Here is a 13,205-nt window from a genome sequence, read left to right as displayed (position 1 = left end):
GTATACTCATAAAATATGAAGTGTTATGTTCAAAAGTTGTTTGGGTTGTTTTCTTCCCTTTCCTTCCATCTTTTAATACACTGATTTATTTGATTTACAGTTAGCTTTGTTTGTTTCTGTTTGATTTCCATTTTAGATTTTTTTCCACCTCATCCTTGCTGATTTTATTTTACTTTTTGAGTATATAAAACATGAGTATGGTTCCAAAAGTTAAAGCCATACCAAGAAGTGTTACTACCTAACCCTTCTACTCACTCCTATCCACCCCACGTAGACAACCAGTTATTTTTATCTATCCTTCCTGTTTCTTTTTGTAAAAAAAAAAAAGCAGGTACATGAGTATTTTCTTATTTTCTCTCACCAAAGGTAGCAAACTGAGTATACTCTTTTGGAATTTGCTTCTTTCATTTAATAGTGTGTTCTGGATATCACTCCATGTTTGTAGAAATTTTACTTATTATTTTTTAACAGCTTCATAGTACTCCATTTGTGATGTGTCACAGTGAATTCAAACATTCTCCTATCTTTGAGCATTTAGGTTGTTTCCAGTATTTTGCAGTTTCAGATAATGCTGCAGCTAACAGCCTTGTACAAATATATTTTTGTATTATTGGGTATCTTCAGGGAAGATTAAAAGTTTTAACTTTTTAATCATGTGAGCAATAATGTGTAAGTGATTTTATAATAATACTTCAAACTATTTGTCTGCCTGCTCCTATCTTCCCATCTACCGTGATCTTACAAAATACATTCAAGGCTGTGGAAGTGAAATACATTATTGTAATTATATTTCTGTCTGGGAAACCTTGAAATCAGAGAGCTGAAAGTGACCTTGGAAACATTTTTAGTCTACGTTCAGGTTCATTTTAAGCAGTTGACTTTTCCTTTTACATACTCGTCAATGCTCTTTTACCACCTAAGTACTCAGACCCAGCTGTTGTAGTAGTTTTCTCTTTTAATTTAATTCATGTTAGATTCCTGTGTCATACTGTTAACTGGCTGCTCCCTTGGGTTATAGAATGGCAGTAGGATAAGACGGTTATACATAGGATAGAAATAAGGATTTGGGCATCCAAAGACGGTTATACATAGGATAGAAATAAGGATTTGGGCATCCATTTTCTCCGACAGGTCTCAGCACATTAGTGAGTAGTATAAACTCAGAGGAGCATCTTGGATTCCTAGATAATGCAGCTGGTTGATGACTTCCAGTCTTTTGTTCCAACAAGTGGGCATTGGAGTAGAAGGGCGACCTCCTCCTGCATTGCTAGATAACCAGGTAAAAAGATTGACCACATAGCTTTCCATCAGAAGGGCCATAAAAGGATTACATATGTGTTGAGATAACGATCCCCTCAGCCTAAGGGTGACTGGAGCCTCCAAACAGATCACTTCTGGCCCTTCGATGACTCTTCAGTTTATGTGCATGCACCATACAGATGTTATCATTTTCCATGCATGTCCTGACATGAAAAAGATTAGGAAAGTTGGCTAGAGCAGTCTCAAAATTAGCCTCTGAGAGCCAAGGATGGTGCCGCTTAAAGAGAACCAGGTAATCCTTATTTATCTTGGATAAAGAAGAATTGAATTATTTAGAGTAGAATACAGGAATAGTGGTTTAGAGATTTTTGAAGGTCGTTTTTTACAATATAGGACAACATTAGGAGTGATGTTTTGCTCAAGAATTAGGTTGTCTTATGGTAATGACAGCACACCTGGATTTAAAATATTAATGCGATACAGAAAGAGCCAGTCCAAAGGATGATTGCAGCTTAGTTGATGACAGACTGCAGTGTTTTTACTGTCTTACTACCCCTGTTGCAGAGGGGATAGTCTAGTGTTTGGATAGTTTTTGATTCCTATGGAGTAGAACCTCTCAAAGGGTCTCATCCTCACTTCTACTAAACAACAATGTCAGTCATTCCCATGAGTGGTTTGGCAGGGGTGAACGGTAGATGCTGTATCGCTGATACCCCTCCTTGTACAGGTAGTGTTCTGATCATCTGTTGCTGCATAACAAACTGTCTTACATCTTAGTGGCTTAGAACAACCATTTTATTTTTCTTATCATCTTGTGGGTCAGGAATTCAGGAGGAGCTTGGCTGGGGCTGTCTCAGCTGGCGCACCTGAAGCTGGAGCACTGACTTCCATGGTGACTTCTTAACTCACATGTCTTGTGCCTCTGTGCTCCTGCTGTCTGTTTCTGTCCCCCCCCACCCCCCCATCCCCCATGGTGTCACATTCTGCAAGGTCTCTCTGTGTCGTTTGGGTTTCTCACAGTGTGTTGGTCTCAGGGTGATTAGGCTTCTTACATGGTGGCTGGCTTCCCCAAGAGCAAGCAATACAAAGAAGAAGCTGTCAATTTCTTAAAACTCAGACCTGCACATTGACACGCAGTCACTTCTGCCATATTCAGTTAGTCAGGGCACTGCAGAGCCTGCCCAGATTCAAGGAAAGAGGACATAGACCTGCCTCTCAATGGGAGGAGTGGTCATCTTTAATCTATCATAGGGCCATTAAGCAGAAAGGAGAGAATGGTTGTGAGAAATAACTGAACTGTGACTTTATCAGAAAAACGATCAGACATTTACTCATCTAATGACTCAGGAGAGAATAACTGATTGCCAGCCTTGAATAAGAATGGGACTGAAGCCAGAGAAGGAAGGTGGGAAAGATGCTCATGGGGCGAAGCGGAAAGGCAACCGAGGTAAGCTTTACTTCATAGTTGCCTTCCCTGCCTTGGCCCTGAACTCTTGGTTCCGTGATCTTCTGTGAGCCCCAGCCTGCCACTTCTGAGCAGTTTGGATTTGGTACTCATGCTTGGTCTCCTCCTCCTTCAGCATCTGGACCTCCGCTTAGTCTCCTGAGCTGTGCATCGGCTCACTTCTTTAGCCCTGGGCGCTGCCTGTTGCTTTGTAAGAGACTTCTCCTGTTTCCCTGCTCCCTGGGAACCCAGTGTGCACTCCCAGAATGAGCCGCAGTGCCAGGGGTGGGAGGTGGCGATAGGGGTGGGAACACAGGCAGTGATTTTGGCTACGCTCAGGCTGCTCTGGCACCTCTGGCGGTTGCTTAATATCGCTGGATTTCTTCTTTTCTGGACTACGTGAAGGCCCAGTTCCTGCTTTCTTTGTGTGACTTTACCAGTCTTTCCCCCAGTAATTTCAGAGGATTCAAGTTGAAGATAGAAGAGACTTCAGAACTTTTAGCATAGAATAGGCTCATGAGTATGTGGTTCAAAGAGCATTTATGGTATAAAGAAGATTATACGCCTTGCTCTAAACGTCTAAAAATATATCAGTTGGAGGGTAAGCTGGGTTAGCCCTGGAGTATATTTCTACTTGTATATGTACTGGAATATTTATAGAATTTTTATGATAATTCTGCCCTATCCTCCAATTTCGAGAGGAATAACACTTTTACTATTGATACTTCTGTGGAGTGTGTGTGTGTGTGTGTGTGTTTTGAGTAACAGCTGCAAATATTTTTCATTGATCATATGTTTACACACCCGTAGATTTGTAATCTAGGATTTTGGTTTCACTTACCACTCATGCTTAATAATTTAGAGTAAGTTTATTTCATTAGGACAACTTTATAATACCAGTATCTTTAAGACATTTAAATTTTATTTTTGTTATAAAAGAAGTAATGCTTTCTGAAAAAATTCAAACAGTATAGTCGAAAGTAGGTCCATGTGGCTCTAATCCCCCATCCCATTCTTTTTACATGACTGTTAACAGTTACTACGTACCCTTCTAGACTTCAAGCAGTTTATATACAGGTATATAGCATATACACAGAAACACATAGTACGTAATCTTTCTAAAGCAAAAATGACAACCTTCTGGACTTACTGCTCTGCAACAGTCCATGCCTTCAAATACTGAGTTTGGGTTCCAGTTCTGTCACTTACTAACTTAGCAAGGTATGTAACTTCTCTGTGCCTCAGCTTCCTTATCTATAAAACAGGCCAATAATAGTACACACCTCATTGGACTGTAGAGGATTAAATGAAGTAATATTTATAAAGTGGCACAGTAAAGTGCAATAGTGCTTGGCACATAGTATGTACTAGATAAATATTAAATAAAGAACTTGCTCTTTGAAAAAACACGTTATGAATATTTTCTTATGGGTTGCTGGTTTTTTAGTGTGGCACTTTAAAAACTGTGTGTTGTTGGTAGGGGGGTGGTATTCTGAGTTTTACTATTGGAGCAGCATGTTTGTCTACAGTTTTCTTTTTTTTAATAAATAAATTTATTTATTTTATTTTTGGCTGCGTTGGGTCTTCGTTGCTGCACATGGGCTTTCTCTAGTTGTGGTGAGCAGGGTTACCCTTCGTTGCGGTGCGCGGGCTTCTCATTGCGGTGGCTTCTCTTGTTGCAGAGCACGGGCTCTAGCCATGCAGGCTTCAGTAGTTGTGGCTCACGGGCTCAGTAGTTGTGGCGCACAGGCTTAGTTGCTCCGCGGCATGTGGGATCTTCCCGGACCAGGGCTCGAACCTGTGTCCCCTGCATTGGCAGGCAGATTCTTAACCACTGCGCCACTAGGGAAGCCCCTGTACAATGGTTTTGAACAGCGATTCCACACAGTTTCTGACCTCGCTGTTGCAGTGAGCTGCTGTTACTGACAGGCAATGTACTGGGAATGTGTTTGCCTCTCAAGAGTTGTGGGAGCAGGAAAAAAAGCTGAAGGCTCTTGATTTAGAAAATTATACTACACTAGCAGTTAATCTTTTTGTTAAGAAAATTAGGAGGAGAGTGGAGTTGGAAGAATTTTATCTATAGAGAATGATAAGATTATTTAATCTGTTTTTTGCTTGTGTTCTTTGAATAATTTTATAATTAGAGGGGGCATGCTCATCACCTAGTTTTTATTCTACAGTGAAGAAATAGACCCAGAATAGTAGTGATGTTCTCAGTTCTGTAGCTAGTAATGATAGGGCCAGGACTAGAATCCTAGTCATTGGAGCCTCACCTTTCTGAATTCTTAAGAAGCTCAAGAGCCTCTCTGCCAGTTGAAGCAACTATTGAATAATGGATGCACTATAAATGGCTTGCCTGTCAGTGCTGAGTGCTTGAACTATTCTGCATGTAGAGACAGTGACTAAGTTGTATCGTAAGCACTAGTGCATGATGTTTTATAAAAAAATTTAGAATTCCAGGAGAATTGTTGATGGGCCTTGAATACCAAATGTATTCTATCTTATTAGGTTCTATGTAGTGAATAATAAGGCTATTGAAGATCAGTGGGAAGAAATTTATATTTGCTGTGGATGCCATTTTGCCTTCTGAACACAACCTAAAGATATTCGTGTGTAAATAGACCCCTTTAAGCCCAGAACTCCCTAGTTTTCTTTTTTTTTTTAATTTATTTTATTTATTTATTTTTTGGCTGCACTGGGTCTTTGTTGCTGCACGCGGGCTTTCTCTAGTTGTGGCGAGCGGGGGCTACTCTTCGTTGCGGTGCACGAGCTTCTCATTGCGGTGGCTTCTCTTGTTGCGGAGCACGGGCTCTACGCGTGTGGGCTTCAGTAGTTGTGGCATGAGGGCTCAGTAGTTGTGGCTCACGGGCTCTAGAGCACAGGCTCAGTAGTTGTGGCACATGGGCTTAGTTGCTCCGCAGCATGTGGGATCTTCCTGGACCAGGGCTCGAACCTGTGTCCCGTGCATTGGCAGGTGGATTCTTAACCACTGCGCCACCAGGGAAGTCCCCTACAACTCCCTGGTTTTCTGCCCTTCTTTGTCTCTTGGTAAAGGAGCAGACTGTTCTTCCCTGCATGGGAGTAGCAGGGAGTGAAACCACTTTGGTTTGTAGATCACTTGGATGCCTTCCCTCTGCCTTTGCGCTCCATCAGTTGTCCCTTCCTAGTTTCCAGGAGGGTTAAGGCTTTTGGGGGCTTTAGGAAGAAGCCATGAATGCGAGCATGTTTTAGAGGCTGGGCCTCCTTCACCTGTCTCCCCTGCCCAACCTGTGTCAGAGCTTCTACCTTGTGGGAAATGGCCCTAGCTTAGGAGAGGATCGACATTCTCCACTCCCCGCAAAGGGGTGCTGCTGCCAACTTGCAGAGCTCGTGGCTGAGGGTGAGGACAGGGCCAGAGGAGAGTTCTGAGGCTATAGCAGCAGGAGGAGAGTGAAGGGAGCTGGATGGTACCAGCCCCCCAGGCTGAGATGCCTAGGAGCTGAGAGCGGAAACCCGAGCTCGGGGTTGAGCGGAAACCCGAGCTCGGGGTTGGAAGAATCTGAGCGTACGGGACAGATTGCTGGAGGAGAGTAACTTTGAGGAAATTTCATAATCATCTGAGTGAAAGAGGACCAGACTTCTGTTTATGAGCTCCAGTGACCCTGCTGCGGCCACGTGTAACAGTGTGAGAAATACACTGCATGGCTTCCCTGCCATGACGTCACCTTGAAGTGTAATTAGGCATAATAAAAAGAGCCCTTATAAGTTTTCAGACTTATCTTTCTGAACTTCTACAAGTTTCCAACCTTATTAACCTCTTTCTCTCAAGTACCAGCATTTAAGATTTAAAAAATAAAACCCCTTCAGTTTAATATTTTTATGTTCTGCTGAATAGATAGTATATTTATAGCTTAAAAACATTTTTTTATTGACTGTGTATGGTTTTATTTTATACACACACACACACACACAATATAGTGTTTCAGTTTTGTTATGGTTCTTGTAGAGTTTTATAAAATAGCCTGCAAACCTCTAATGCAATTTCCATGGGAAATGTGTTCATCCTACAGATAAACTTGAAACCTATCTGTCTATAAATTGAGACTACCTTTTATAATAAAGTATGTCCCCTTAAGGTGATTAAAATAAATGAATTTAAGATTATTGCAGGTATTCATTTACTCATGCTATGACCTGTTCTATTTGTAGCAATAATTGAGAGTTTAATTTAAAGCCAGTATTTTTCCTTCTATTTTCTAATTGTCTTGGGTACTTTAAAGGTTTTATAATTTGGATAAGGTATATAAACACAGACTGAATATTCCCCAAAGCAGTGTAATAAATGGCTTCAGAATGCCCCATAATACCCTTTTCTCTGTAGTTTCCTAGCCTTCAAATGTTCTTCTGGTGTGAAACTATTAAGCCCTCAGAGAGTACTGTCATTTAAATAGCCAAGACCAACTGTCTTATCACACATTAAGTCTTAACTTTCTTATTGTAAATATTCATGATAAAAGAAATTTGATTGCTTAACTTAGAAAGTGAGGTCTTTTGAGATTTAGTAAAAGGCACAGTCACTTCTTTCCGATGTTTTTGAAAGTCAGTACTGTTTTATTTCCTTTTATTCTTTCTCCTCATCCCTGTCTTAAGCACCTATTTATTTAATCAAGGTATAATTCACATAACATAATATTATTTACTTATTTATTTATTTATGGCCATGCCATGCGCCTTGTGGGATCTTAGTTCCCCAACCAGGGATCGAGCCTGGGCTCTTGGCAGTGAAAGCACCGAGTCCCAACCACTGGACTGCCAGGGAATTCCCAAAATTAACCATTTTAAAGTGAACAATTCAACTCAGTGCATTTAGTACATCTACAACTACCACCTCTATCTTGTTCCAAGACATTTCATCACCCCAAAATAAACCCTGTACCTATTAGGCAGTTATTCCCCATTTCTTCCCCTCAGGCTTAGGGTATATTTTTGAAAATTTGAAATTAAGAAATTAAAAAACTGATAAAACTTTATGAGGTAATTGAGATTTTATAAGACTAGATTTAGAGTTCACTGTTCTGATTCAGTAACATGAAGAAATGCATTTAATATACCGATAGTGGAAAAATTAGATCACAAAATTGTATGTACTTTTTGTCCATACACACACTTTACAGCCATCGGGGGAAAAGTGAACACTTGGTAGGAAACACATCAAAGTAACAGTGATTTTGTTCTAGATGTTTCTTTTTTTCCCATTCAAAGGAGCGGGGGAGAATCTTCCCATAATTACACAAAAAACAAAAACCTGTAAATGACTAAAAACTTGGGCCTAAACTTACTATTATAACATAATTACTTATTTCAGGATAATATTAAACTTCTTCCAGATTGAGTAGTGTTTCTTAGTATTTACTAAAAGAAAAAGGTTTGCTGGAGGAATAAAACTATATAATATTTGTAGTTTTTTAATCCTTCAAGTTATATCGCAGACCAGGAATATCTGCTTCAAGTAAACTGTGTTCTAATTTATTTTTCCCTTTAAAAATATACTTTATAGGACTTTCTTTTCAAACTATAAAAATGTCATATTTTTGTTGATACAAATCAAATACCACAGGGGTGTACAAATAAAAAGCCAACAGTCTCCCCTCACAATAGTCTTCTCATGTACTTGCCTAAAATAACTGCTGTTAGCAGTTTGGCGTTCTTCTTATTAGCCTTTGTCATGTGACTTACATGCACATATAACAAAATTGGACCCAACTGATTAAAAAACTAAAATGCCTTCAGGATGGCCCTAGCAGTTAATGTAATGCACTAAGGAAAGGTAAGGCCCTTGGCTAACGGGAAGGGGATTTTTACCACTGAAAGCTTTCTCATTCAAAAATAGTTAGAGGGGCTTCCCTGGTGGCGCAGTGGTTGAGAATCTGCCTGCCAATGCAGGAGACACGGGTTCGAGTCCTGGTCTGGGAAGATCCCACATGCCGCGGAGCAACTAGGCCCGTGAGCCACAATTACTGAGCCTGCGCGTCTGGAGCCTGTGCTCCGCAACAAGAGAGGCCGCGATAGTGAGAGGCCCGCGCACCGTGATGAAGAGTGGCCCCCGCTTGCCACAACTAGAGAAAGCCCTCACACAGAAACGAAGACCCAACACAGCCATAAATAAATAAAATAAATAAAGATATATGAAATTGCTAAAATTAAAAAAAAAAAAAATATGGGACATGCTCACCATCCGTCCTTTAAAAAAAAAAAAAAAAAAAATAGTTAGAGCCCTGTGCTGGGCAGAAAGGCAGAGGCCCTTGGGCAGTATATCACTGTACTCTCCTATTCTTCCTTGCCGTCTCCTCCCCTCCCAAATGTAGAATGAATGTATGTCAAAGGTTTATTTAACTCATTAATAAGGGAACCAGCAGGATGGTAAAGCTGATTCCAAGAGCATTTGAGGAACTGAGTGAATGCAGACACTGAAGAATGAATGTTGAAGTAAATTGCTAGGCTAGATATAAAACCCATTAATGTCCTGCAGGGTAGTAAAACCATAGCCCTTGGAGTCTGCCAGACAGATATTATCTCTACCAAATAAAAATCTACAAGTTTACCTGTAACTTCATAGAATTTGGGTCCTAATCAATAGTAAACAGCAGGTCAAACAATGGTATTATAATTAAATGTCTTTGGGATATTCATGGTATAATGTGTTTTATTATACATTGAAAGGGCTTAGAGTTCTTGATTCACTTTATTTCCAGTTTTGGCTAATTTTTCTTAACAATGAGAAAGGCCGATTGTGGTGTATCATTAGACAAGACCAATATAATACAGTAGGGATCAGATCTTGGAAGAGCTTGGTATCTTAAACTAAGAAATTTAAACTTTGTTTCAACAACTGTTCATTGAGCATATACTGTGTGCCAGGCAGTGGATTTATTATAATCCTGAGTGTGTGGATGTGCTGTGGTGCCCCTCTCATGGCCCCTAGGAGGCTGACTGGCGGTTCTCAAGTGGTTGTATTAGGGAATCACCTGGGAAGTGAGAAAAATAGACATGTTCTTTTGTCCTTCTGTACCCACCCCAATGTAGATGTCTCTGCCTGAGTAGAACATATGTGTTTTGAAAAAGCTTGTTCCAGGTGATTTTTATATCCCTTCCCTTTTGAAATCATTGTTATGTTTATTGGGCTTAAAATTGAATAAGTAAACAGCAAGCAAAATTGTAATCAGTATTTTAAAAGTTTTCATACCCCTTTTTGCCTGCCGCGTCCCTGTAATACTCAAACTAAAGTAATTAATGTCCTGATTATACCCTCAGCAAGAATTACATGCAGTTATCATATTTAGAATTATATATAATGCATTTGAGACATTAATTTGGGAAGAACTGGGCTTAGTCTTCCGAATTGTATCCTTAGGTTATGCCTCTCACTAAATAAACTGAAAGAGTTGTCATTTATAGTAGTATATGATCTGTATGGTAAAGACATGTGATTAAAAAATTAGACTTAAAAATGGTTTCTTTTAAATCTTTTTTTTTTTAATGTTTTGTCTTTTTATTTATTTTTTGGCTGCGCCACGCGGCATACGGGATCTTAGTTCCCCAACCAGGGATGGAACCCATGCCCCCTGCATTGGGAACGTGGAGTCTTAACCACTGGACTGCCAGGGAATTCCCTTAAAAATGCTTTTGATGAGAAAATAGACTGTCCTTAACTTGTCAGAGACTGTTGGAAAAAAAAAAAAGGAATAAGTAATAAAGGAGAAAAGTGTTTAACCTGTGGTTAGACTATTTGAGTTGAGTTCGCAATTAATATGAGCAGTTGTTGTGGACATGCATTTAGATTCTTTCAGTATAACATTAATTAGGCAACCGTTTTGTGTAAATGCACTCACAAAGCAAGGATTTGTGATTTCAGCACGCCTAAGCAGCCATGGAATTTATAACTTGTGTTACAGGATGTGGTATTACAGATTAGGGGAGAAACTGGGAAATAACGTGATACAATTGGCATATTGTGTATTTTTCTTTTTATTAGTGTGCCGGTCCAACAAAAGCCCCTGGGTCTGTTTGACTTGTTCAAGTGTCCACTGTGGAAGGTAGGTGACATGCTTATTACTTCACTACCCAACTTGCTTTTTTCAGTTTACCTTTAAGCTTTATGTCAAAGTTTTATTGATTTGGATTTATTTAGCACCATTGTTTAATCATAGCGTGTATGTAATTCTCTGTAGGGCTTCCCTCTCCTAATAGAATCCCTTTGTTCCATGATGGAACTGAGGAAAATCTGGGGGGGAAACGCCTTTATATTGATACTCAGAAGACTTAATTTGATGATCAAGACAATCTGCTAGTAATATTTGATTGACATGTGGCCAATTTTGTTTCACCTGTTACCTACCCTTCCCTACCTTTACTAACTTTTGAATCAAATCCCAGATATCACATCATTCTTCTGAAAACAAAACAGATAAAGGAATTCCCTCGAAAATGGTCTCATTGTGGAGTTCATTATTTATGCTAAGATGTACCAAATATATCATTGTTCCGTTAAGACATTTTTGCTTTCTAGGAACTTAACACTCCCAAACCCAGTTCAAGCCTGAGCATTTCCTCCCAGTTCTTGGATTCAAAATGATGTTACTTAAATACTTAAGTAACTCTTTCTTCTAGCACAAACTCAAATAAATATCAAACTTTGTGTGTCTGGTAGTAGCACATTTATTTCTATGGCTCTTTTAGCTTAGAAAATCTGCTTTGAATTTACTTCAGAAGTTAGTAGCTTAGCAGCAAGGAGGTGGGAAATCATACTGAGTCACACAGGCTGAAATCTATATTGTATTTATTTGGACGGTTTCCCCATCGTTATTCGTAAACCCTCATTGCGTGAAGAGAGCATCTTTGTTCAGTTAACTTTTGATTTTTCACATTTTCAGTCCTGGAATTGAGTCTATTTTTCCATGTACACTTAAGAGTACTTTTGGAAAATGTTAACTGCATATCTTAATTGTGGTTATTGTGGTTTTGAAATCTCTAGGATTTGGGGAACCTGAAAATACTATGTACAGATAACATTTTTTTAAAAAAAGAAGAAAAGTAGAAGCACTTAAATTCTGCACTTGAAGAGACAGATTCCTCTCCTAGATTTTGAGAGGTGAGAATTATAATGCAATAAAGTTTATATAGTTCTATCCTCCAGTTGTCTCATAGTGCTTTACAGCCTAAATCTGGAAGGTCATATGTCAACAAAAAGACCTGACATACTCTCAAAAAGCGGAGACATTAGTGTTCTTAACAGCAAGCAACAAACAGTTCTCTAAGTAGGTATTGGAAAAATAAATTGAAAAATTTCTAGGCTCTGTAGTATGTTTCCAATTGTAAGCAATCTTAAATTTGGAAATCTGACATGGTTTCAGAGAAATATAATTAAGTAGATTACACAGATAATGAGAGTAACCTGCATTTGGATCTTCATTTTACATAGCTGATTGGCTAATTTTCTTTTGCCATGTAATCCTGGGTGTTGATTGCCAAGAATGACGATTTTTTTTTTTTAGTAATTTAGACCACTTGTCTTTAGGGGAGTCTTAAACTGAATATTCTTTCAACTAGGAAATGTACTTTATCAGGAGTATATTTGAGTTATATATTGTATTGGTCTTCATGACACCATCCCTTTTAAGTTATTTTTCCAATTTTTTGTGATTGTTGTTAAAAAATCTGTGACATGTATATTGACACTTTTCCTTTTTAGACCAAATTGGTTAAAATCTAAAACTAGATGAGGGAAATATTTATTTTTATGTGGTAGTTTATACATGTCTGTTAACTTCTGACATGTATCTGAATGTTAGCCAAAACATTGCTAATCTTAATGTTAGCAGTAATACACTTCTTACTTTATCACTGACATTTATTACAGTAACCACAGAAATATCTAGTACATTTGGAGGCTACAGTATGGTGGCTAAAGGAACTATATGTACTATTCATTCATTCATGCGTTCTGAACCATGGATTATTTAATCACCTAACAACCCATGAGATATAAGTACTATCATCTCTGTTTTATAGATGAGAAAACAGAAGTAGAGAGGTTAAGTAACTCACCCAGGCTCACCAGGCCAGCATGTGATAATGCCTGCTAAAACCCAGGCTGTCTAATTTTTGAGTTTATACTCTTAATCATTATTTTTATTTTAACTCAGCCATATATACAATAGGATTAAAAATTCATTTTGGTCCACTTTTGTGAACAGAAGACCCTACACACAAGTCTTGGTTATGTTTATTACAGTGAAAAAAAGGGGGGAAAATGTGATCAAACTCTGAGTTGAGGTTAGTAGTGCCTCTGATGCTTCCAGGTTTCCTGGGGTAGAGCAGCCAGGCTTGGAGTTGATCCTCCTTACTTACCACAAACTATCCTACTTTCCCCAAGGTAAGTGTTGCTCCTTGTACAGTTAAGGCACCTCATGACAAAAATGTCACCTTAACTCTCTGAGCAGGTTTACTTTGGCACTATTTAACC

At 38.9% G+C, this 13,205-nt stretch overlaps 1 protein-coding gene across 5 annotated transcripts in view; it reads left to right on the top strand.

Moving 5' to 3' along the window:
* Positions 1 to 13,205, top strand: part of USP3 (ubiquitin specific peptidase 3) — a 222,372-nt gene that overhangs the window by 142,357 nt on the left and 66,810 nt on the right. For 4 of the 5 annotated variants that reach the window (XM_059913076.1, XM_059913080.1, XM_059913078.1 and 1 more), the window contains one exon: positions 10,716 to 10,776. In XM_059913076.1, the coding sequence (XP_059769059.1) occupies positions 10,716 to 10,776 (61 nt within the window). Of the gene's footprint in view, positions 1 to 10,715; positions 10,777 to 11,718; positions 11,832 to 13,205 lie in introns of those variants that run through there. The other variant, XM_059913079.1, reaches the window with a different exon arrangement.

This window comes from Balaenoptera ricei, chromosome 2 (genome assembly GCF_028023285.1).
Source record: "Balaenoptera ricei isolate mBalRic1 chromosome 2, mBalRic1.hap2, whole genome shotgun sequence".
In the NCBI taxonomy this organism is placed as follows: domain Eukaryota; kingdom Metazoa; phylum Chordata; class Mammalia; order Artiodactyla; family Balaenopteridae; genus Balaenoptera; species Balaenoptera ricei.
This window is presented reverse-complemented; position numbering and strand designations above follow the sequence as displayed.